We start from the raw sequence: 27,433 nt of genomic DNA, 5'->3' as shown, positions 1-27,433 counted from the left end.
GGAGCTTGGAGGTATTTACACGCTAAAGGTACGTTGTCTGAAGCATGTAATCTCTCTCTCGTTCATTATTGTTGTTTTTGTTTAACGCCGCACTCAGCAATATTCCAGCAAAGTTCCCCACTTTTACTATGAGTAAAAATTAGACAATTAAAATAAACTTGTGGTAATTTCTTTTGGTTGAGTAACATGGATACTTAGTCCTGTTGTTTGCTTGTATTTAATTACTCATCTGTGTATATGTGCGTCTGGTTAAGCGATTTTTGCTGATTTTTCTGCTTTCGTAAGTTTTAAATGTAGTTGGAATTTTAGTGTTTAAGGATGTGTCTGTGTCAGGTGGAGGTTTGTCTCGTATGTATTTGTCTGGTAGTGGTGTTTGTGGTATATGTTTTATGTATGAGTTTAAGCAAATGTTTTAGGTAAGAGGCTTGTGTGGTGTTTACCTTTAGTTTTTCTGCGTATTGTTTTAGGTTTTTTTTGTATGGTCATATTTTGTTATGATTGTTGGATATATATATATATATATATATATATATATATATATATATATATATATATATATATGATGTTGTGCCCCAGCCAAGTTCTTGAGGCTAATCTGTTGTCTTCGGGGGAGTATTGATGTAGTGCCAGATAATAAGAGAAATGTAAACATGGAGATACCAGGTCCGGTTCCCATGGCTATTTTTATGGCTTTGTATTGTATGGAGTTTGGTATATTATAATTAGTAATATGGAGTTTCTAATTTTCAACTTTCCCTTTATGTCGAGCAATATTCCATCAGCTTAAAACCTTAGAGATACAACCTTTCCACTAAGATTTCAAAGAGCGTCATACGACTCTTGCTCAGAAGTTGTTAGATCAAGGATACGACATTCAAGGCCCCAGTAGAACTTTCAAAATGTCTTATGGTAAGCATGTGGAGGTCATTTCCAATTTTGACTTGTACCATATGATCCCGTGGTTTGTTTTCAGGTGAATAATTTACTTGCCTTTGCATGTGTTTGTGACAGGAGCCACCACTGGGCCAGGAAACGCTCGACTTTTCGCGAACACTTGGCATCACCACCATTTGATAGTGATTCATGAAACACACTTTTGAATATGGAAAGGGTCTTATCGCTTTTAGTTTTGGTTGGTTGGTGGAGCTACTGGTCTTCGAAAAATGGGCAGTTGGCTTTATTCGTTGATTCAAAATATTTCGTGAGACAGTTGTTTTAGAATTCCCCTTGATTCTTTCCACAAGATTCTAGTATTTTAGGGTAATACACAAAGTTTTTGAATGTTTTTCATTTGCTGCCCTAATAATTTCTTTATTTTTATTTCTTAAGTGTTTGGCCAATTGTAATTTTGAATGGTCTCTCTCTGATTTTTTGAGAGACTTTTTTCTTAAGTTTGCTTTTCGAGCATTCTTAATTTCTGTGCTCCATCATTGAAGTGGGTGGTGTGCATGGCATGCCCTGGCATAGACGGCATGGCATGATATAGTCGGAATCGTAAAATAGAGATGTTATAAGTTTTTTCGAAAGAGTTTTGTCGCTTATATGTAGATGCTGGGATACATTTGGAGGCTATTTAATGTATTATGTTGGTAAAGCTTGCATTACAGGTATCCGTGTCAATATTTTGTATGGTTGTCATGTCAATGTTGTGAGATAGTTTTGTTAAAGTTCTTCCAATTTTTTTTGAAGTTGTATTTTATTAGCTGGATGTTTAGGTCCAATGATGAGTCTAAAGCCGGAGATGGTATGATTACTGTATTAAAAGAAATTGTGATGGGACAATGGTCATTTGTCTTAGGTGTCATTATGAACGTCCAAGCACAATTTTTGGGGTAATTAAGGAAAGATCCACTGTTATTGGATTTTGCAATTCACTATAGGGAAACCGAGTGGATTGGTTGTCATTAAGACAAATTAAATTATTGCTATCTATCCAGTCTATTAGCATTTTACCGTATTTATCTGTGTACTTTTTTTTTGCCCTACAGTGGGTGGTGAACACTGGGGTCTCTTATAAAAAGATTCACTGGGTTTCGTGCTTGGAGAGGATATCCAAGTCAGCTATTGTAAATGATTGGTATAAGTATGGTATATATTTATTATTGTTAATCTTGGTTTTTAGATAGTATCATCATTATATAAGTTCTCATAGTTTTCTCTCCAACAATTCTATAGAAATCGAAAATTGAACCTGGCCATATTATCACTGAAGTAACAAAGGACTCAAAGTTATGCCAAAATTCGTGTTTTTATTGCAGCCTTTTTAAGTCTATGGGAAAACAGTTGGTTGTGAGTAACCCGAAGAGCCATACTTTTTTTTAAAAAAACAAAAAACATTTCATGAATTGGACAAGGTCTGTACAAACCTGGTGTTTGAAACTGTGTTTGCCAGTTTTTGATACACACGTATTCGGCCTTTTCAAATTCAGTTTCAAACGCCGTATTAGTGTGACACAAACTCTCTTGTTTAAATCCAATGAAAAGCCATATGAACAGGAGCACATTTACGAGACACAATATCACCACCTGTTACACAATAGCGGAAGCAGGTCAAATTACGACCACGGCCCTTTCTAGGCTTTCTAACAGCTTAAACATAGACACCAGATTATATCTAGACTGACGAGTTGGGCCGGGTCTAGGAGCTTGGAGGTATTTACACGCTAAAGGTACGTTGTCTGAAGCATGTAATCTCTCTCTCGTTAAACCTGGCCATATTATCACTGAAGTAACAAAGGACTCAAAGTTATGTATAACTTGTTATCCAAGGCTAGAAATCTAAATCTACCTCCAGATTGAGCTTTTATTGCTTTTGATAATATGGTTGTCCCGATTCTCCGGTCCCGATAATCCTATACTACTGTGAAGTCTTGGGTTTTACTGATCATGATTTCTCTATCCTTGAAACTGTTCATAAGGTGTTCTTAAAATTGTGTCTTAAATTACGTAAGAGTTTGCCCACTTATATGCTGTATGATGAAACGGTTGATATCATTGTCAAGAAACGGATGTTGGGCTCTTTTGCTATATCCTAACATTGCCACAAAACGTTGATACACTTTCAGTGATTATTGACAGTCAAATTTTCATTTATGGGTGGAGTATCATATCATCCAATTCCGATAGGAATTGGAGCACCCCTTCACACAAACATAGCCAGTATACATGGTTTAACACATTCAATATAAGGTTCTACTCCTCACAACTCCAGTGTGGTTGGAGTTTGTTATCGCCTGTTACGTATTGCCTGTGTACAAATTGCTCCGCCACAATGAAGACATAAGATATAATGACGCAGACAGTGGCATATGATGATCAAACGTTAACATAAAATATTTAAGTTGCATGACAACAGGACAAAGTATAGACAATTTACAACAATACAGTGCATATATGATTTACTCAGAGGACTTACATGTTTGCTTCTAAGTTTTGTCTACTATTACAACTACTACCACAGTGACTCCGACAACATACGACTACTACAACAACGACAACATCTACAACACAACAAACTAATCACCGACAACCACTACAACTGTTACCACTACTACTACTACTACTACTACTACTACTACTACTACTACTACTACTACAAAAATGCAACTGGTTAATGTCTTGAACTACGACTACTATTGCTACAACTACTATAACTGGTAATAATATAATAATAATAATACTGTTAAAAGAGATCAACTTGGCACGTCTGTATGGTTTTACGCAATATCGTGCACAGCACGTCAAAGGACAGCCAGTATTCGTATATTCCGACAATTTCTGGTCATATTCAAATATAATCATAAAGGAAAAAACGTGGAGACATGTCGATCTCACTCAAGTATCAGCACGCACGCACGCACACAGCGTACAGAAAGGTATGTTTTCATGGGAGATGTAGGGTTGGTTGGTGTTGTCACAGCACATGTAAACAGAGAGAGTTCGAAACAAATAATCAATAGATTAAATAACATAGTCAAGGTTCCACGTTAAGCCGGTATTCTTTATCATTGTTAACATGCTATTTTTTTATATTAAAGAGTGAACATTCTAAGAAATTCCATATTCGTCAACTCAAATAATGCTTGTGTCATCGCCGGGCGTGTGACACGAATTGACTGAATAATAAATTAGCTCAGCGTTTCAAAAGGTAGCGTGTTAATGACTGAAATAGGAATTTTATATGACTCGTTTCAATTCCACCTGAAATGGTTCGTCCTGTGTGAAAAGCTCCTCAATTTTATTGTATACTTTTTATCCACCTAACATTAAGAACGCACATCGAAATACCTGAACACTGCGAGTACACAGAATCACATGTGTATTGACATTTAAATTCACCCAGAGAGTTTCTCCCATGATAAGCTAAATACATACAGCTTGCCGGTTTGAGTGCGTATTAGTATATAGATATTGGAATAAAAAATAATAAAAATATAGTATGATGTTCATCAATGTATACGCTGTATATGTAGGCTATGTAATATCGCATCTAATTATTTACCATTTGCTTTGGAGACGACCCCCTCTTAATCTGGTTTCGAGAACAATTCGCACAACATCACAGTTGGGGATAAGTGTGATAATCAGTTGGTCACCGACCTGTGAATAAACCGAGGGGCATTTTCAATAGGAGATAATAGGACATGAGTAGTTATAACTGCTCTATCATAATAGTACCATCTAAAGCACACATTTGGCGAACGAACATCGTTATGTTTGCAATCACCTGGAATGACTCAAAACACAGCTAATAATTTTGTGTAAATAAATAAATAAAAAATTTAGCCTCCATCTGCTTGATTAAAATAACTACTCCCCATAAATACCCTCTAATCAAGACAGAGTACTTAGTGAGCAAAGCCGTAATCTTTGACACCATTATACTAAATAATCATTTCAAATCTTCCATTTCAAGAAGTCATATCATGCAAGTGACTGTGTTGTAGCCTTGGACAAGGTTATGGACTCTGCTTGTCTCACTGTGATATGACTGAAACAGTTGTTGACTGTGATGTGAAATGACCATCAAGCATCATTTACCGTCTGTACATTTATGTTTTAGTGAACAGTGAGAAAATTATATGATTATTTACATAGGATTAATTTCAAATAAGCCATAAAAAATATAAGCCCTTAATATAAGACACTCCCCCCAAAACCCGAGCCCCCTCTGAATATCAAATGGTCCGTCCCTAAGTGGTTTCATTTTATTTAGGGCAATGAGTGCCTTAAGCTCATGACCATTTGAAACAAGACCACTGGAATTCGACTGTAAAATCACCATGATGAGGGTCTGTAAAAGAAGGACCAAGGAAAAAATCATTGTGAAGGGGATTGAATGCCATTTGTGTTGTGTTCATTTTATTTGGATGATTAAGGGTAGTTTTGAAGTGGTCAAATGTGTTTTGGTATAGTCTGGAGATTAGGGCAGGGTTAAGTGGAGTGTTTTCGCACAGGGATGTTTGAACAGAATGGCAGCTGCTACAAATTCTATGAGTTTGTTCATGTTGCTGTATTGTTTTTTTGTGGTGTAATGATAGATGATGATTTTGTTTTGAAGGTTTGTATTTTTTGTACAAGGAAAGTTTTCCTTGATATTGTAGTTTTGTAGGTTGCATGGCGTGGCCAGGTTTACAGGTATTTTGTATTGAAGCGACTGGGTTGGTTGAGCTAATTGGTATTAGAGTGTGAGTATTTGAGGGGATAGGGGTGGGGGGGGGGTCCTTTTGCTTTTGTTGCTGGTTATGCTATTTATTGGTTCAGTTTGACCCTGACAAAGAGACTAGAAGGAACACTGAAACGTTCTTACAAATAAAGAAAAGGAATAAATAAAGAAAAGTTGTTATCCACAACAAGTGTCAAATATTCATGCCCTTCCAACTTTTATACAAAAGTATCAGTATAACAAAAGTTCCTATGACATTGAATAACATTTAATGCAAAGTTATGTATTTTACCAAATCTGAAACAATTTCGGTTTGCAACAGATAAAAGACTCCTGTAAATTTAATTTGCCATACTGACTTCAGAAAATGCGTGATTTCATTAAAAAAACATGAACATGCCAATATGTCAATTTACAAATCAATAGTGTGTGTGTCCACCTCTGGTTGCGATGCAAGCAACACATCTTCGTCTTATGGAATGGACCAGGCGTCGCACAAAGTCCTGTGGGATATCTGTCAATATCTGCTGGAGCATGTTTCGAAGTTCCTGGAGTGTCTGTGGAACACGTGGTTGACGTCGAGGGCGCCGATCCATCTCATCCCACATGTGCTCGATTGGTGAGAGATCGGAGGGGCGAGCCGGCCAGGGGATGACATTTACTTTGTTTTGTTGAAGAGAATCCTGACCAAGTCCAGCAATATGAGGCCGGGCGTTGTCATGTTGAAAGGTTATGCCTGGGCCATGACGACGCAAAAACGATAGAACAACAGGGCCGATGATCTCGTCGCAGTAGCGCTGCCAATTGAGATTTCCCTCTACCACTATCAAACGGGTCCTATGTCTTGCAGTAATCCCACCCCATACCATAACGCTGCTGCCCCAGAACCGATCTTCTCCCATGACACAATGATTGACATAACGTTCACCTCGACGTCGGTACACTCGAATCCGTCCATCGCTGTGGCTGAGGTGAAAACGAGACTCGTCAGTGAATAGAACTTGTCTCCACTGCATGGCCGCCTAGCGTAGTCGCTGTCTGCACCACTGTAGACGTACTTGACGGTGGTTTCCTGTCAAAATGGGACGTCTGGCGGGTCTTCTGGCGACAATCCCTGCACATCTGAGGCGGCGACGTACGGTTTGTGAAGATATTCGTCGAAGGCAAGGGGTGCTTCTTGCTGTCACTGGTGCTAGCTTGAATCGATTTCGTAGGTGTTGTTCGAATCCAGTTGTCTTGTCGATTATTGGTTACGCGTGGCCTGCCACTCCGATGATGGACTGCATTCGTCTGTTGCCAACGTTGCCATAAACACCAAATGGTGTTTCTGTTGACGTTAAATTGTCTTGCAACATCACGTTGACTCGATCCTGCTTCAAGCATACCAATGGCTCGCAGACGCTCATTTTCGGACAGGCGTGGCATTTCGTAATGTTGAATAATTGCGTAATTTTGTTGTTTTTCTGAGTGGTTGTTGTCAGCACGATTGTTAACAATGCTAATGGTATCCCGTTAACGCACATGTATTTATACCCATTCTTGGGTAGTGAAATGCATGGGGCTTGCATAAAAATCAACCTTTGCATGGAATGCATGCTTTTCTGTAGCAGTTGCGTTTTTGTGACTTGATTCCATACATGTACTACAATATTGAAAACCAAACTTTACTTGTCTGAAAAATACACTAAAATAGCGGTGTCACAGGAACTTTTGTTGTTGAGTATATATACCTGTTAAAGGCTTCAATAAGTAAACTAAACTAGATGTGTTACGGTTAGGCTTACATCATCCTTCTTTTTATAGATTTTTTTCATTTTTTGATATTTCAATACCCATACAAATACAGACTCAAACCGGTAGGGTGTATCTATACTTACACGCAAAAGAAACGCAAATCGGGTATGCAGTATACATGTTATTTATTTTCAACAGTAAAGACAAGAAATACTAATAGGGCAAGATTGACAAAAATTTGACCGAAGACAGTTTAATGGATTCAAAGGCGGATGACATAATTGTTTTTTTCAAATGTTAAGGGCTTACACAGTTTCGGGTCAATACCCCAAATGTCAGTCAATACCTGGTGTGACCACCATAAGCATTGATCACTGCCACACATCTCCTGTACATTGAGTTGATCAGACGATTTGTGAAGGCCCTAGGGATCCTTCTGCACACACCCAGAACAGCTGTGCGTAGTGCATCGGCAGTTGTAGGGACTGGGCGCACATTGTGCAGACGCCTTTGAACCTCATCCCACAGGTGTTCGATGGGGTTCAGATCAGGGCTGATCTTGAGGGCTGGCCACGGTAAAACACGGATGTTGTGTTGTTGCAGAAAGGCCATGGTAGCTCTGGCAACATGGGGGCGAGCGTTGTCCTGCTGGAAAATGTGTTGTTGATGTTGTGCAAAAAATGGAACAACGTGGGGTCTGATCACTTGGTCGATATACCGCTGAGCAGTGACGCCGTGTCTCCGACCTTGACCAACATTCAGAAAGCACATGGGTCCGAGTCTCGCATTAAGTCCAATCCCTGCCCATATCATGACGCTAGGTCCACCCCATGGGTCCCTTTCCACAACGTTTCTGTCAGCGAAACGATCACCTCGACGACGCCAAATTCTGACTCTCCGTCTGCATGGGAGACACAAAAGCGACCTTCATCAGAGAAGATGACACGCCTCCACTCACGATGACGCTAATTGCGATGACCCTGTGCCCACTGAAGTCGTGCTTGTCGATGCCGTGGTTTGAGAACAGGACGACGTGCTGGTCGGCGACATCTGAGGTCTGAGACGTCGGATCACAGTGTCCCGGCTAATGTGTCGATTATGTGTTCCTATGGTTCCTAAACCACTTGCGTTTCTTTTGCGTGTGAGTATATTTTGCTAGTCCGAGATGGGAGAAACTTTCTATGTTAATTAAAACGTCTAGTTTGATATGCGTTCTTTCTTTTGGACAGGCACACAACAACATTGAGGGGGGTATTCACATAAGACGAACCATTTCAAGTGTAATTGAAAAGACATTAGTATCAGTCGTATTTATAACCTTTTGAAACGCAGACAGTATTCCGAGCTGAATTGTATTCAGCCTTCGCGTCCCACGCCCGGCGATTGCACCGCCTTTATTTGTGTTGACAAAAGAGAACATAGCGACATTGTTGTGAATTTTCACTCTTTGAAATGTAGCATGTTTACAACTGTACACATGCTTACAAAATTTAACATATTGATAATAGCGGATAAGGGTGTGTCCTTGACTATTTTATTTAAATCTGTTAATAAATTGTTTCGAAAGCTCACCATGTACATGCTGTGCTGTGCCAACACTTACTAATTCAAGTAGTCGTATATATCACACAATGACAGACATTACTGTTCATCTGTGTTTGTGCGTGCTGATACTTGTGAGAGAACGAAAACCCTACACGGTTTTCCTTTCGTGAGTGAGTTAAAATTTAACGTCGCATCGGCATTACTTTAGCCATATAGCGACGAGACCATGTTAATATATTTACAATTTAGTCATGCAAAGTTATATTTAAAAACAAGTTGTGAAACATATTTGAGCATACTATATTTAAAAACAATTTATGAAACACATTTGAGCATAACAATATGATGTATACAGTTTTAAAACACAGGCTATAGGCCACCAGTAACCACAGCTAGGCTAGGGGAACATAGGGACTTACATTACCTCTGCCTCCTGCATGATACCCCAGCAGGATTTACGTCATCACTTTAGCTACTAGTGGTAGTGCACAATACTAGCCAATATTAAAAAATTATGATAGTAATTTAGGGTTACATTTACATATGACAAGAATTATCTTCTGAAGAACCCTGGCTGGCTTCTTTTTCGTGTTGTGCATGACTAGGATATTGCGTGAAGCTAATATACTCACTCTCCCATTGACGCCCTGACTGACTTGACAACTGAACTCTCTATATGAAGTAGTAATTTTGTAAAATCGGCAGTAGTAGTAGTAGTAGCAACAGTAGTCGAAGTTCTAGACTAATATCAATGTTTGCTGTTGTTGTGGTTGTCATTATTGTTGATAATTAGTTTGTCGTCGAGTAGATGTTGTCGTTGTTGTAGTTGCAATTATTTTAGTACCTGTTGAGATTTAGGCGCATCAGTAATTCAAACGGTCCATACGACAATTTGACAATAATTGATATTAGTAACATAACCACTAACACTGCTTACTTGATGTGATTTCGTACATATGCTTTTATTTCATACATTGCTTGCTTTCTCATTATTGATATTATATGCAGTACACGAACTATAAGTTATAATTTATACATAGATATCACAATCACGATGAGCTTACAAAAGATCAGAGTCACATAAAGTAGGACACAACATCTGTATACACGATCGGGTCTTAACTCCAATGAATGTCTTTTCTCCTTGTCCAGTTGGTTATCTAGGGTGTTATATTTTTTCTATCTTGGTGACTGTCTTTGTCTAGCTTTTAACTGGAACATTAGAATTTCACTGTGACTTCGTTCCTGAATTGCTTGATAGGCATTACTTAGAAGTTGAAGAATGACAAAGTAGACACAATTTATGAAAACAGACGCATAACAACGGTTTTAGGATCTAAACCGAAAAGTCGCCTTTACAGTAAATAAAAAGGTTGTTATCCATATATTGTGTTACTTTTACTTCGTCCCTTATTCACGATGTCAATAAATTTGAAGAGGTTGGGGTACGAGTGTCCAATCCGTTCATGTATGAATGCCATCCGCCTACGTGGTTTCTGGTACGGGACCCCTGGGTATGGACATGGATCCTGATGCCTCTTACAGGATTTTCGACCCATTATAAATATGTACCTGTTAGGTCTTCTTCGTGGATTGAAGAGATGGATCCGCTGTCATTCTTCGCCTTGTCCCTGAGACTGGCCTGGTTTCGGCTGATGGTTTGTGTCTCTCTGTGGACATGGACATGTAGGAAACACAGTTCACAACTTTTGGGATATAATCGTGCATGCTTTCTCAGCTAAGATTTCAAACAGCATAATTGACTCGCAGTCAAAACCTATTTGATCAAGGTTACAACATTCAAGGACTCGGTAAAGCTTTCCATAGGTTTTATGGTAGACATGAAGAGGACATTTCCAAATTTGAGGCATCAGTGACAAAAATGATGTTCGATGCAATATCCCTATTTTGACATGTACGCGTGTTTTCTAAGGTGAACAATTGACTTGCCTTTGAATGTGTTTGTGACGGGTGCCACCGGTGGGGCAGGATACGCTCACCTTTTCGCGAACGTAATTTTTTGGTGTTGATTCATAAACACATGCTCATAATATAGTTGGAATCATACTATCGACTCTGCTTTTATGATTTCTTATGAATATGGAAAGGGTTTTGTCGCTTTTATTAACTAAACATACGCATGATCTATAACACGACTCGGGTTGGAATCTCACTACATAACCTCATAACCTGCGCCATGTTCCAGATTGTTGGAGCGCCCCCTTGTGTGTTATTGCTTATGTATTTTATGTGAATTTCCCTCGGGTTCTTTGTTAAATTTTCGGCTGTAACCACTTACATGCTGCACATTTTGGTCAGTCCTCGGGTTTCGCGACGAAGCTGCGCCTTCAGCCAACTGATTAGCACATTATAAAACTATTAGTTGATTTATGATTGTTAATGAGCCTTAATGCAATCGGTCTGTCTATTTATTTACTTTTCATTCACGTGCGTTATCCCAAACCTTTTTACAATTACGAGTGTGCTCCTCCCTGGGTGAGTCGTTACTCTAGCTTTGACGGCGGAATGGTTAGTTAAGCATCGTGACAATCCCCAAAATCTAAGCATCTTTACCTTTCGCGAACACCTGGTATCATCACTATTTGATAGTGATTCAAAATACATAATCACGATACAGTGAGAATCGTACAATTTAGCAGCGATTTCTTGTGTTTATTGAAAAGGGTTTTGCCACTTTTATTAACCGTAAACATGTTCACAGGACTTGGAAAACAAGTTAATAGTGGCATTCCCGAGTTACTTAATTACCGTCCCTTTCGCGAATCAATAAGATGAATATACGTGTCCAGCAGACCTACAGTTGTAACAATAGCTTTACCAAAACTGCAAAGAGTCTTTTATCGTAGGGCAATGAAATCATGTATTATTCAAAAGACATATGTCGGTTTTTGTGTGATACCACATCAGGTAAACCTCTCAGACAAAACTGACAATTTCAAACATGTTACTCAATATATATATATATATATATATAATAGAATGTTTAGAATCTGACACGTTTGCATTCTAAGCAATTGGTTAAAATTAAGGATTAAACACTTTTTTCAGCATAGTGACCGATTGGGCGTCTTCTAGTGGGGAGCGAGTACCAAAAACTGTTGAGAGGGATCTTATAAGATGACTAATTTTGAGATGAGCTAACAATAAAGCTCAGGTTACCTGTATTGATAACAGATGATGTCAAACATTGCCTGTTGACAAATACCCAAAGAACCTTTTTTTGCTTCATGTTGTATTGATTTGCTACAATATATCCTAAGGACGGCTTTTGTGCCGTTTAAAAATGCTTATTGTGTTAACTCACTCACCCTTGTCTTTAGTTGGCTGAAAATTATGCCAATCTGACCTTATAAGTTTTGTAATCAAGGAATCTTTTTTTGTCAACATCTTTCTATCAAACGCCACAGGTCATGGATCATGTACACAGAGACGAAACAACATCATTTATTAATGAAATCTCTGGTGATTATGTGAAACCTACACCAGAAGACGAGACAGAATATAAACACGAACGAGGCCAGTGGGACCGGAAGTTGGACTTCATCTTGTCCCTCATTGGATATTCAGTGGGAGTGTCTAATCTATGGCGGTTTCCCTATCTTTGCCTGCGCAATGGAGGAGGTAATGTCTTGTTGATGACCTATTTTGTCCTACTGTTTCATGTGTAAAGGACTGTCAGACATTAATTACGTTACGTACTGTATTTCCCCTAAACAAAAGCATATGCACCACACCGATTGTTCCTGCTTTGCCTCAATAGTGAAGTTCAATATTACTAAACGAACAGTATTCACAAAATGAAGATCTACATAACTGAAGGATATTTTTTCATTAATTGTAGGGGCTTTCCTCATCCCTTTTTTCTTCTTCCTGCTTGCAATTGGAATTCCAATGTTTTACTTGGAGGTCTGTTTGGGTCAGTTCTCGGGAACAAGTCCGCTGTTTGTCTGGAAACTTTGCCCTCTCTTCAAAGGTTGGTCACATGTTTGATGTCGCTATTTTATATACATTTTAGCAATAGTACTTTCATTATATACATGACCACTCTTACTTAGATATCCAAAATATTACACCAGCCATGTAAAATGTTCACCTGAATCAATAAGAATTGAATAGAACAGGTTTTGGTCGATGATGTGTCAAATTTGGAAATGTGTTCTACCTGTATACAAACATTTTTTTAACAAGTCTCTTTGCTTCTCTTCATAGAAACAGCATTCTCCATTGTACCTCATTGTACCTCAAAAGTTGTAATTATGTAGACACCAAAGTCTGTAGCTGCTAGAATTTTGTTCGACATAAAAGAAAAGTTGACTGTTGGAAAGTTGAAGTCATCCCTCTTGTATAACAGCCTTGTGAACAGTTATTGTCACTCTTAATCTTTATGTAAACATCAAAGTATGAAACAGTTCATGTGGGTAAATAAGTGAAGGGGAACTGACTATTTGACCAACACTGAACCATATCATATCATAGATATAACTGAAGCTTAAGTTAAACGTCTTTGCCCAATTCCCTTGTGTTGACATTACGATTCATATGCATAAAGAAACAGATCAACAAATAGGGGATGACAACTTCTTGCCTAAATCTCCTACCTCTAAGTGCCTTATGTTATTTATAAGGAAGTCAAGCATATATTGTTTGCTAAGTAAAGAAATATGCTTTCATTTTCTCATAAATTGTCCTGAACAATCCCAAGGAATATATGTAAGCGCACACATATGTCTTGAATTTAAAATGAAAAGCCATACTAAGTTGGATGTCTTTTGATGGTATCAACAATAAATAGTACATTCTCACGACCCCGCCCCTAAACCCAACTAAACACAGACTGGAGCATTCAAGTAAAGCCCTGGCTTTTCCGATTCTATCATTCAGAAACATGATCATACGAATGATTATATGTATGCTGTTTGTGTGTGACGCTCCAAAGGATTTTATTCTAACTAACACAGTTCAACTTTTATGATTACAGACATTATAACACTCACTCGCAACCGGCGTAAAACCATTTTCATTCACTCAATACAAGGATATATAAGAGATAACATACATCAATACATGGTATGAGTGTGCCATTTAATCGCAAGAGAATGAAATAGTCGGGCCATTAATTCCCTAACACAGAATGTAATGACACTGAACAACAACGACGACCGCCGAGCAGTGTCTGAAATAAAGCCTGAGAGTAGAGAGGTCAGATGACCGGGGCATTAGCAGATTCGTGACACCTAGCCATACGAAAGGTCAAGTTTATGGATTTGATTCTCTTCAAAAGTGATCTGATGACATGGATCTTTAGTCACAGATTGTGAAACAAATGTGGCAAGTATAATATTTTTATAAACATGTTATCCATCTATGGTCAACCCCGACTGGTAACTAAACTAATTATTTCACCAAAACATTTTTAGTTAACTTTAAACATTTCAGGGATAGGATGGGGATGTTGTATTGTCTCTGGGATCACAAGTATCTACTACGTGGCCGTACTAGCCTGGGTCATGTTCTACTTCATCAACTCCTTCTATCCAACACTACCCTGGTTCACGTGCGACAACTGGTGGAACACGGACACATGTATCGGCCCTGTGCATGATAATGGCACTGAGCTGAACTCAACAGTTCCAGTATCAACCTCCGACGTTGGTTATAACTACGATAATGCAACGGTCTTTCTGAGGTCTTCCATGGGCAACATAACTCTTAGAAATGTATCCAGGACTGGATTTGGTGACAAAACAGCAGCCGAGGAATTTTGGCAGTACGTACACTATTTGTTAACTTCCTTTTGATAAGGGTACACATCTGAAAACCACTATGGCATTTGCGTTTTCAAGATATTGTAATGTTCTCTGTTGCGATCGAATGGAAGCTTTGTCAGCAACTAGAGGTTGGAAATGAAAATCAGTCTTTTGCATATATCACCGGTAAGAGCCATAGCTAGTTAAAAGTTAGTTATCTTTTAGAATTATAGTTTATCACTATATCAGTGAGATGAACATCACCTAAAAAGACATGCTAACAGAAGCATTGTGGTAAATGGAGAAATAATGTTTGTTTTCATTCTTATCCCTGACTGCCTTGCAACTACTGAATATTTAGAATCACTGATTTCGAATGGCAGCTTATCTAGTTTATCCAAACATGGAACGGAATGATTTCCTGGTACATATTTGTTTTTAAATGAATGGCACACACCAACTTACACACTTAATTTGTGGGTGACGAAATTATAAAATTAACTCGTGTTGCTTATACACACATATCATAGGTACTACGTGTTACGGAAGTCTGATGGTTTGGACGACATGGGAACCTTACAACCTCATCTCGTGGGATGTCTCTTTGTGTCCTGGCTGTTCATTTTCCTGTGCCTAATCAAGGGTATCAAATCTCTCGGCAAGGTACTGTCATCTTCTAGAGTACGGTCAAGTGTGACAATCGGGATCAGTCCTTCCAAAAGGAACTGCAAAGAAACCCAAACGCTGCAATTCAACAATTGCCTGCAAGCTTATGTTCCAATACATGTTGCAGGTGGTGTATGTCACAGCACTGCTTCCATACATCCTGCTGACGATTCTGCTGATCCGAGGCTTGCTTCTACCAGGTGCTGCAGATGGCATCAAGTTTTACATATACCCAGACTTTTCAAAGCTTGCAAATTATTCTGTAAGTCATATCTGTAGTTATGAAGTTTAAAAACCTTTTCATGTGTACCCCTTCATGTATGTTATGTTAGCACGGAAATCGATTTGAATAGCTTATCAAATATGGCACCTAGATTTGTCAGCAATAGAAAGAGACTTGACAAAAGACGTTGGGAGCAATGATTTTAAAATACCACACAAAAAATGATGATATCATATGAAGAAACACACATGCCGAAGTTCAGCTTCCTCAGTCTGGTAATTTCAGAGGAAAATATTTTCATAGAGGCAAAAATGAGAGAAACGAAGAGAACGATCAAAACATGAAAACATGTGTTTAGTTCCACTGCTAACTAAACGTATACCAAATTACATTACAGTTTGCCATGACAACTGCGAAGGCAGTTATAATCATGCAAAACCTCAAAGAATCTCCATTTACATATCGGTTGCCCTAATAAACATAAAACGACAATGCCAGAGAATAACCAGTCCCGATTATCCGCCGCAAAAGACGGAATTATTGTTTATGTAAAAAAGCAAAACAGCTATGAAAATTATATGAATGGGTCACTAAAAATAAGTGAAGACACCAGGTGTTCGCGAAAATCAATTTCGAGTAAAAGGCAAAATAGCGGTTACAATGTTCTGAATGGATCATTGAAAATCAGTGATGACACCAGGTGTTTGCGAAAAAGATAAGCATGTCCTGACCTACCGGTAGCACTTGCCACTCACACAATTTGCATACAAAATTACGTGTTTGTTTCTTGCCTGACACCGCACAGACAGCAGGCTCTGTCTGTTCATGATGAACAACTTGAACAGCTGAAACTTCAGTTTCTTTGCATCCGATGTTTATAGTGCAACCACATGCATTTTGTGAGAGATCAGCAAGAAGTCAAGTTCAAAACATACAATACACAAAAATCGAAAAACAGGACATATCCACAACTAACCAATCATATACCAAATTATATTACAGTGTTATCAAAAATTGCTAAGCAATGGCCATAAATATAGTAACAAATTTTGCAATTGCTTGCCAAAACAGAAGGAGACCCAGAAAACCACCATGCGTTGTTTGGTGAAATGCATACCTACTGTCACAAGATTAAAGTATCTAGCCTCTTCCACAGAATTGGCTATTCAATTTAATTGTTTCAGTTCCGTGTCGGTAAAACACAAGTATAATGCGAAACTTAATACACAGAAAGCCTCATTTCCCTAGTACACATCTTGGAGAAGTTTAATGAATTATGTGAATAAAAAATAACTCCAGCTTGACCTTGAACGCACTTCATGTGATTAGCGACCTCATCACCCCGTGAGTAAAAAAAACATAGGAATCACCCATACAATTGAAATGTAATAAAAATAAATGTTAACATGCAACGCATGCACAATGATCATGTCCGCCTTACTTGATGTATCTTGCAGGTGTGGATTGAGGCAGCCCTGCAGGTATTCTTCTCCCTTGGAGCAGCCTGGGGGTCAGTCATCACCATGGCCAGCTACAATAAATTCCACAACAACTGCTTCAGGTGGTTCGAGTGTTATTATTGTCATTATTTCTGTAAAGTATGCCTAAAAACTAGCTGCATTCCGATACAGTTGCACCTTTCAAATGAAATAGGCGAATTTATGTGACGTGTGTTATGAAATTTATAGAGACCGACTCTCGTTCATTTTTGTCAAATACGATGTATATCTCATCGAGTGAAGTTTACAAACCACTTTTGCACACTTCATGAAAAGACAAAAAGCATGAAATATTATATTTACAATATTCATTTTGATACTAAAATGCCCCATTTTCCAAGCCTACCTATGAAAACCAGCAGAGAGCAAACAAAATATAGAATATGTACATTCTTTATATACAGCTGGCCAAGTTACATTCTCAGTCACTACACTAATCGACAGCGTGTGCACAAAATAGTTTCTCATTACAACTTAACAAACAAAATAATTAATATAAATAAAGCGACAAAACCCTTTCCGTATCAAATACACCAAATGCTAGAGCTGCTGGAATATTGCTCAACATGAAGGGAAAGTTGAAGTCTGAATCTTCATGCATAGATCTAAATATGAAACAAATGATGTGTTCTCCCTGGTCCCCTTTCTTTCTAGTTTGGATGGGTAAATCAGTGGAAGGGAATTGGCTGTTTGATTGTTATTGAACGATATCAGATCATCAATATACCTAAATCATAAGTTAAACTTCTTGGCCAAATTATCTTGTTTGACTTTGCCTATCCGAGCTGAAATTCCGATTTTTATGCATAAAGAAACAGAACCGCGGGAAGGGGGCCACAATTGGTGCCCATGGGGATGCCTACTTCCTGCCTAAATGTCTTATCCCCAAATTTTACGTACATGTTATCAATGAGGAAGTCAAGCATTTCACATATTACTTTCTCAGTAGACTTCAGATGGCATTTGCTTTCATTTTTCACGAATTGTCCTGAACCTCTGAATATAGATACGTACATTGTCACCAAAAGCCTCATGAATCAAGGAATGAATGTTTCCTTAAGTTTGCCACATGCTCATATTGTGGTCGGAATCGTACAATCGACTCGAGAATTCTATTGGATATGGAAAGGGTTTTGTCGCTTTATTTTCATATAACGATTTCATTTTATTTGAGGCCTTGTCAGTGGGATACAAACTTTTCATGTAGGGTAACCAGACAGCTGACAGCTGGCTTGAACAGAATGAGTTTATTCAAATTCCGTTTCCTATTTTCAAGTTTGTGCATTCTACCAATGGCAACATCACAGGCTCCTCTTCTCTTTTGGCCCAATATTTTGGCATTTTCTTCGACAACATTCATAATGATTGTAATGCTGAAATCCAAATTGGTATGACGTTTCTCGCGGTATTTTGGTCCATATTCTAATAACTGACGAAGGTTCTCATTGTCAACAATAGATAAGTCCTGATAATATGGCCGAGGGTTGATAGCATTATGATGAGTCTTGGCATACACAAGTAGTGGAATTTACATCATGAGCAAGTCCAGGTTCTGCGGCACATTCCTACAAGTGAACATCCTGGATGAAATAGTGTTCGTATAGGAACATGAAATTGTTGGTGTTCCTGAAATTTGAAATATTGTGGGACATTTTGAGAATATAAGGCACCAATTCCCTTGTTTGCAAAATTTAAATTAAAGAACGCGATTCTTTTCATCCAATTATTTTCTCTAAATATACGATAAGGTCGACTGCATGTTACAGTATTATAATTAGGGCTATATTTGAATTCAGGATCACTTATCAAAATAGGAAGCGTTTGGCTTTTTTTGTGCAACATGAAGAAATACTGCATGGGGATGGGTTCGAAAGAAAAATGTCCTCCAACTTCAATGGACATATTTTAATGTTATCTGTAAATTAATCTTCGTTTTTGAAATAGAAGTTGCCTTCATGTTGAACATATGTCGATTTCATACCAATACTTAGATAGGAAGGGCCAACCGAGGACTGCAATCAAAACCATATTATGCAGCTATCCCGTCTGCAGCACTGTGTGTGTGTGTGTGTGTGTGTGTGTGTGTGTGTGTGTGTGTGTGAGAGAGAGAGAGAGAGAGAGAGAGAGAGAGAGAGAGAGAATCGGCTTTGTTCATGTCAATAAAGCTTCAAAACACTTTCCATATCCAGTAGAAATCGATAGTACGATTCAGACTATATAATAAGTGTTTATGAATACATACATAATTCTGTGGGTTTTTTTATCATTTTCTATATTTATTGTCAATTCTCCATATTTGGAAAAACATGAATCCTTTAAAAATTATATTCAGATGTTTTGTGACGCACAAGTGGGAAAGCGCATTAATACATATATAAAATGAAGCGACAATCATGGCAAAGATAAGTGGTCCGCCTCATCGCAAGTTTGGGTACTCAAGTCAAACAAGAACACATCGGACAGCATGGTGTTACTCTTCTGTAATTAAGTAGTCAGTATCACAAGGTGAAACGTTGTTACTCATCTTGTTTTGTTTCGGTTTTACGCCAGCAGACGACCCAAGGGAGTCAACTTTCAAGGGCGGTAACAGTGCATGAAACTTGCTTCGTCATCCCAGGCAATGAAAATACTGGTTTTTATTTTAATGACTGTGAAATATGACCTTTAATGAAATATGACTCATATTTTTTTTATATTACTACAAATGACACACTCATGTATACAATAAAAGACAATATATAATATCTGAATATTAAATAAAACAAAAAAAATATACTGGGATGGGTGTGAGTTAATTATCTTTTATCTTTATGCCGTAGTCATCAGTAATCCGATAGGGGCAGGCATACCAGTGTTTGATGTTGTCAATGCCTAACTCCAAGCTCTACTTTAATTCGGCTATTATAAGGCGATAGACTGCTGTCATGACACTTTGTTAGGGCGTAGATCCTGTTTTGTTATAACTGTGACATGTTCATATTTTTCACGGTCTCCTTCCCTGGTACAACTTGGAAACAAGTAGTTTGGGAAATCAATTAATAAATATGTCATTATATCAGTTCTCAGTCAGTTGCCCCGGGCAAAAGATACAGTCAAACTGACTGACCATAATGACGTTTAAATAATAACCAATTGAACTAAATAAAGTGCACACAAATGTGATACTTCCATGGAAATAGTAACACAATACCCTTCCGTATGCTGATTATGTGCAATAGAGCTAGCTAGATCTGGCTTTTGTATACGTTTCTTGATTGTGGAATATGTTTATTTTATGACCAAAAAAAAACAGTCATGGTGCAGGACTATGGAAATAGTAACACAAATAATTAGTAAAATATTAACGTGTCATCTAAAAGTCATCAGGTGAGAGGTTTTAAGAAGTAAACAACAATTGTAAAATACAAGATATCAAAATGAGTATAAATTGTACGAAAGAAATATATAAATCAAATCATTTGTTTACATTATATATTAATATATGTATTAATGATCAAGTAAACGTTACCACACACAGTATATTGTAGATGCAAATATAAATCTTCCCAGGGACGCCATCATAGTTACTCTTGCTGACGGTCTGACCAGTTTCTACAGTGGCTTCGTCATCTTCTCCGTGGTTGGATTTATGGCCAAAGAGGCCAACCTCAGCATCACTGAGGTGGCTACAGAAGGTTAGTAAATAACCATTTGTCAGTTACATCAAAAATCCTAATGTTACGAGTGAGTGTGAGTGAGTTGGGTTTAACGCCGCCTTTAACAGTATTCCAGTTATATCACGGCGTGACAGCTTAACTGTGGGAGGAAAGCCCGAAGAGATGGAGGTCTTAGACGTTTACCACTTCGGTGAAACCCACGAGCACGGGTATGGTGCTGACAAACCTAGAAACATAATCGGGGCGAACCGGGATTCGAACCCACAATCATAGGTTTCTGTCGTGCCCAAGGGACGCAACTCTGCACAGCGAATCGCGACTGGGCCACCCGTGCCCTCCTAATGTTACGAAGATGGGACACATCTGATGCTATTTCAATGGGTAAAAATGTTAATACCCGGGGGTAGTGATTTTGTAACAGTGTGACACTTACACCTTTTATTATTTGTTTTGTATACTGTAATAAGGATCATGTCACCGATAATCTAACATGTGCCTCCTTCTTAAGCAGTGCATTGTTTCCCCAACCTTTACTTTTTAGTATCTAAAGTCAATAAAGTCCCCTCCTCATCGTTTGTTGTGCTTAATCAGCATCTAATATATTTTAAATCCTCAACAGAGCAATTACAATCTTTATATCTAAATGTAACTGTTTAGAATGGCCTTTCGTCTGCAAGGGTACAAACAGCCCCGAGCAGGGTGTTTCGCACGAAGGAACGCAGCTCACCTCATCTATGCCTGAGCTGAACACTACGCTCATTGTTGTGTTTATTATCTCAAGCATGCATTCTGCTCATAGTATATTTGTTGTTTGTTTTGTTTATATGTTGTGTATTAAATGTGCCCCTTCAATAAAATGATAATATATGACCAAATTGCAAATATGTATATTTGGGGTATTAGACACATTAAAGTATTGCCCGAAATGCTAGAAAAATGCTTTTATATGATAATAGTTACTAATTCTATGAAAATAGCATATATCAAAATAACGCAAATCATCATGTGATTAGTCTGAAAAGGTACTTTTACAGGTAAGATGATGATAAACTTAGAAAATATTCGTGTATGGTCATGCATGTGTGAAACGTCCTATAACCTAACACCTGTCCCTAGGTTTTGACCTCACACCGGCCGTGCATTTTCACAGGTGCAAATGTCACCTGATTTGGGGGTGGTCTCAAAATATTTGCTGTTATTGTACTTTACTGAGGTATGCGTTGATGGGGTAGCAATTTATAATATGTACTGCATGATATTTGCTTGTAAAAATGATAGCTGTGCAACGGGATGAGTATTGGAAGATTGTGGTGTTTTGAATCAAGAAGTATATGATGTTCTAAAAGATGATTTCTTCAGGTATAGCATCTGACTCCACTGGTGATGAATATAAATCTGCACTATCACCCACAGGTATGATAACTGGTTCAACAAAGCTGATATCTAGCAAAGACTACGTTGACCCTCCCTTTGACATGCGCGAGTTTGAATGTTGTGTTATGTCTTGCCACGAACCTTTAATAATTAGCCAAGACAGGCTCTTTAGGGTTGAGCTCACAACGTCTGACTGGCGTAGGTAAGACATCGTGACCGTATTGTGCCACCAGGACATATGTCCTGTACTTTACTGTTTTTTTATTCAGGCGAATTTTCTCCATGAGTTGAACTTGCGTTTCAGATGGTCTGAAGTCGACATTGCAAGATTTTATATAGTCGCCTTCTGACTACTCAGGGTTCGCGCGACAGTCTGGTTCCCAACGTTATATGAACTGTTTGTTTGTTGCTTAACGCCGTATATTCCAGCGATATGACGGCGGTCTGTATATAATCGAGTCTTGACCAGACAAGCCAGTGACTGACAACATGAGCATCGATCCCCGCAATTGGGATCGATGACATGCATCAGCCAAGTCAGCGAGCCTGACCACCTCATCCCGTTAGTAGCCTCATACGACAAACATATATAGTCGCCTTTTACGACAAGCATGGGTTGCTGAAGATCTATTCTACCCGAGATCTTCACGGGCCGTTATATTAACTGACGTTATCCAGTGACAGTGACACTGGGGTTGTTAAGATTTAGCGGTAACAGATGTTTACATCATGAACACATCATCTCCAAACAAGTCCTTGTGATACTCACCAGTTTTCTTTTTCGCCTCGAAAACTAGCTCATATTCATCAAAAAGCCAAAAATCAAAAGGTTCCAGCGTGGAAAACAATGAGACGATTACCTTTTATCTGATGGCTCCATGGTGCTTTTCGTCCATCTGACGGTAGCCACATGTAGTTAGTGGAACAATTCTTATTCACTCAGGTTCCATCTAGGCCAATGACCTGGAAGCCCTGACTGCGATAGTTATGAATGGTGAGGAGATAATGTGACCTCAGACAGGATGGAATATTTTCCCCTGAAAACTGCTCGGTCATCGCCATACTCAGTGTATCGAAAATCTCGTGGAGAACAATATTTAATGCAGTCCGGGAAACATTAATTGTTTTCAATTTCCTCCCAAATTTTACTACAAGTCGGAGGTACCTTCTGCTCAGAAAGCTTGAAAACTATACGCCTAATCACTCTGTATCAAAGCTGTCTAATATCCTTTCACATCCCGGTTTTATTTTTGAGACCACCCATATACGTTCTCTGTTTTGTTAATCATACCGTAGACTTGTTGGTATGAATTGAAATCCCCACAGCTTGGGCAGTTCGGTAATACACCCTATCTAAACTAATAATTGTTTCCCTCTATCTCTCTAAACTTTTCTAGTACAGATGCAATGTCGAGGACCATGGCTATGGCTGTGCAAATGTAATGTAACATGCATAATGGGAGCAGTGTTGACAAAACAAATGCAGCATCATTTTGTTATTTTAGAAGACGCACATCTAGAATTTTCTCCAATGATATTTTTTGGTGCGGGTTAGATGTTTTATGTGGACTACTTTATTATCATTATAACGGAGTCACGTGCGCATATTGCTATAGTCCGTTTTGGACAACTTTCATTCTTTCATCTGTTTTCGTTCGGATTTTTCTCCTGTAAAATTGTCGATAGGACTCCTTGTGACAGAAATACTTCAAATCACAGGTAGGTCGATCGATATTTCAATAGCAACAGTCTGTGAAAGAGTCTATCCTTTTACAACGGGCAAAAAGCATTTTTCTAGATTTCCGACAGTACTTTTGTGTTATGAACATTCCATAAGGACAGCTAACATAAACATCATCTAGTCATCTAGTCATATACATGTAGCAATAGTACTTTGAAGTAATTATTGGTTTTAACAGGTGTATGCGGTTTGCCAACGAGAATAATTTCGAGTGAAAGACACATTAGCTTTCTAAAAATTATGTTTCAATGTTTCAGGCCCGGGTCTAGCATTAGTAGCCTACCCAGAAGCCATCACCAAGATGCCTCTTCCCCAGCTATGGGCCGTGCTCTTTTTCCTCATGCTCTTCACGCTTGGCCTGGACAGTCAGGTAACAGATTTTGTTCACATTATGTCAAACAATAAGAAAGTGCCAATCATATATTCAATGTTAATGCCTACCTTTTTAATCACTTATTCTTCCACTGATGAATTACGAATTTGCCCTGTATTGTTACAATAAAATGTATGTCAAATAATAGCAATACCTACAAATGTCGTATCCTTCTGCAATGAGATAAAATGACTGGCATTGCATGCTGTACTGCTGGCAGCAGGTACACGTTCCTTTGTAAATATATTAATGACAATACGAACGACATAACAATTTCCATAATCATAAGACATGTCACCTGAAGAGCACGTGGTTCAATTGTGACAATATCATAAACATGTGTCTACGAATCACTATCAATTAGTGATGGTTCAAGGTGTTCAACGTAATGTCTTAATTCTGTAATTCCAGTTTGGGATGTTTGAAAACCTTGTGGCAGGAATTATCGACGCCTTCCCACACAAGTTACAGCGTTACAGGACCTTCGTAACTGGAGGAATGGCCATTCTCTTCTTCCTGGTTTCGCTGCCATTAACGCTAAATGTATGTCCCCAATATGAAATATTACGCATTACAAAGATCAGAAATGATTATTGAATGCATCCTTATAACCACGTTTCAGCTTGGCTTAACCAAAAACACATACACATTTCCACACAATAGTAACAAACAAAAGTGTTGTGTGTAAAAGTTATTGTTCAATATCAAAATAAACTTACCAATACATTGAAACGCTGTTCGATTATAGCCGATTACCATGGAACAGAATGAAAAAGTATCACATGGAAAGAGTATTACTCGGTTGCGTAATGAAACAAAAAGCGACAAAATATAAACACTTTCATAATTGTAAGAAATTTGGACATCATCCAATGTACCTAAAAAAATTGAAATGCAGACACCAAAGGCTGGAGCTACTGGATAATTGCTCGACGTTAATGGAAAGTTGAAACTATTTGAAAGTTGAGGTCATCACTTTTGTCGTACAGTCTTGTGGATAGCTTTTGTCACTCTGAATTTTTATGCATAGATCTAAATATGAAATAGATCAGGCGGTTTCACTGGTCTCTTTTATTTCTAATTCAGGTGGTGTAAATTAATACCATTAATCATGAACACAACAAAAGCAATGTAAACTGTTGCCGCACTCAGAAAAGAAATGCCACTGCTCTGAGTAGTGAGTGTGCCTCCGTTAGCAGTCACAACCTCTCTGCTACGACTGGGCATGTTTCTGACCAAATATAATGCTGCAAGTATAGATCCACATACAAACTTGTTACATGCAAAAGGGTACTGTTTCTCTTAGCATTTGAGTCTCAACAAACCTTCCAGTTTCACATTACTCACATAGTTGTATTAAAACAAAATGCATTCCAGGGAGGTATCTACATCTTCCAGTTAATGGATTGGTTTACTTCCGCCTTTTGTTTGGTCATCACCGGGCTTATGGAATCTGTCATCATTGGTTGGATATATGGTAAGGTTCATGAACCGCGAACTGATTTCAACTAAGAGGATATTGTGTCCTGTAAATACTGTTATTCTACGTATTCTTTGGCGCCGCACACTAAGAACAGAACCAATACAATGACCTATCAGAAATATATCTCAGTTACACCATGTAAACATGTCTTTAAATCATTAATCCCAAACGTCAAATGAAGAAATTGTCTCGTAGGATTTGTTTCATGTATGCTTTTTTCTAAAAGTTGATTTGTGCCTTTACATGACAAGCTATAGAAACTCAAGTTACATGTACATGTGCATGACTGGATATTTTGCGTGAACATGGTAGCTGATATTGAGTTTGTTTCCCAGGCGTACATCGTTTTGGCCGTGACATAGAGCTGATGCTGGGAAGACGACCGGGTGTCATTATGCGTTTCTGCTGGTGTATCTCTAACCCTATCATCCTGTTGGTAAGACTTAAAGATGGTATTCCTCCCTCATAAGGGAAAACAGATTACCACAATTATGGATATCAGTAAACTAATCTTGTTTTCTAATCCACAGATGGTATTTTTTGTGACTGTGACTGGTTACCAGATGCCCACATACGACGGGTACAAGTACCCTACTGCAGCGCGGGGCATGGGGTTCCTGTTCTCCATGCTACCTATCTTCCCTATACCTATAGTTATGGTATGGGAGCTCAGCAGGGCCAAAGGGACATTATGGCAGGTCAGTTAATATGGTACCATTACTTGTGCCGCACAATCTAATAAACTGTTATTAGAATGCGATCCTACCTACAATCGACCTTGCTCATAGTTAAGAATGAAAATATTTATGATTAAAATATGTGTTGAATACCATGCATTTGTAGTTGGAGGAAAATAACTGTACTTCATTTGTCAAGCATCATGTAGTTTGACAGTTGGCTTGGATTAAAAACTTCTTACATCATGTTCAGAACTAGTGACTATAAAATGTTGAACTTTTGCTAGTGCAAAGTACAAGTATGACTATTTTTTTAAGTGTTATATTGCTCTCTGCAGATACATCGTTTTTGTTTCTTTGATTGCAGAGGTTCTACCAGACACTACGACCTTCAAAGGATTGGAAACCTGCTCTGAAAGATTACCAGCCCGATTACCAGACGGACAATCACGAGTTTGTGTTGCCGTTGACGTCTCTCATGCCTTGTAGGGAGACCAAATAGAATCCTGTCGGTTATCGAAGCTTGACTTATGTTTGCATGATATGTCTTTGTAGTAACCATGTTGTATCCTAATGTTTTGTTAGTAAACATGGGCGGTCATGTTAGTACAAGCATTTGAAGGAACGTTCATTGTTTCATGTTATGCTGGCCGTCATATTGGTCAACCACATGTACCTGGTTATCAAGGCAAAGTAGCCTTGTTCTACTAACTGCCGTAACGCAGGAAGACGCGAGTGCGGGATTGTGTATAAGACGGCAGTTGCATATTGGCCGCCAGGATAGGTAAAAGTTGAGCTTGGACCGCGTCAGTTAAAAGCGATGAAATAGTGCTGTCTTCACATGTAGGTAGAATAAACTCTATGCGCTTTTGTCAGTATCTCTTGATACATCATTTTGGCATTTACAATATATACTGAATCGCAAAAGAAACGTAACCCCAAGTAACATTGCATGAAAAGTTGTCATTTAAATATCTGGGTAATATTTGTAAAAACATTAACATTACCTTGTCCGGAAAAAATGAAATT

At 38.4% G+C, this 27,433-nt stretch overlaps 1 protein-coding gene across 4 annotated transcripts; it reads left to right on the top strand.

Annotated features, from left to right (window-relative positions):
- The first annotated feature begins 16 nt into the window (after positions 1-16).
- Positions 17-27,353, top strand: LOC124137991 (sodium- and chloride-dependent glycine transporter 1-like). 4 transcript variants are annotated; one of them, XM_046504489.2, is made up of 14 exons: positions 17-28; positions 12,373-12,586; positions 12,807-12,938; positions 14,402-14,732; positions 15,243-15,375; positions 15,506-15,640; positions 17,059-17,162; positions 20,650-20,774; positions 24,129-24,241; positions 24,656-24,787; positions 25,622-25,721; positions 26,063-26,163; positions 26,258-26,425; positions 26,772-27,349. In XM_046504489.2, the coding sequence occupies exons 2-14, from the start codon at positions 12,376-12,378 to the stop codon at positions 26,904-26,906; spliced, it is 1,920 nt and encodes a 639-aa protein (XP_046360445.1). In that variant the 5' UTR covers positions 17-28; positions 12,373-12,375; the 3' UTR covers positions 26,907-27,349. The 4 variants fall into 4 exon arrangements, with proteins under 4 accessions (XP_046360445.1, XP_046360444.1, XP_046360443.1 ...); XM_046504488.2 differs by lacking the exon at positions 17-28 and adding an exon at positions 2,596-2,669; XM_046504487.2 differs by lacking the exon at positions 17-28 and adding an exon at positions 8,508-8,540.
- Positions 27,354-27,433: the final 80 nt, after the last annotated feature.

Source organism: Haliotis rufescens, unplaced genomic scaffold, assembly GCF_023055435.1.
Source record: "Haliotis rufescens isolate VD_foot unplaced genomic scaffold, xgHalRufe1.0.p SCAF_17, whole genome shotgun sequence".
NCBI classification, from domain to species: Eukaryota; Metazoa; Mollusca; class Gastropoda; order Lepetellida; family Haliotidae; genus Haliotis; species Haliotis rufescens.
The sequence above is the reverse complement of the archived record's forward strand: the minus strand, read 5'-3'. Positions and strand labels throughout refer to the sequence as shown.

Excerpts from the sequence above, each read along its gene's own strand:
- LOC124137991 (XM_046504487.2), top strand. The coding sequence starts at position 8,508 with ATGGTTCCTAAACCACTTGCGTTTCTTTTGCGT. Across the intron at positions 8,541-12,372 it reads CACTTGCGTTTCTTTTGCGT|GTCATGGATCATGTACACAG; the intron begins GTGAGTATATTT and ends CAAACGCCACAG. Across the intron at positions 15,641-17,058 it reads CAAAGCTTGCAAATTATTCT|GTGTGGATTGAGGCAGCCCT; the intron begins GTAAGTCATATC and ends TGTATCTTGCAG.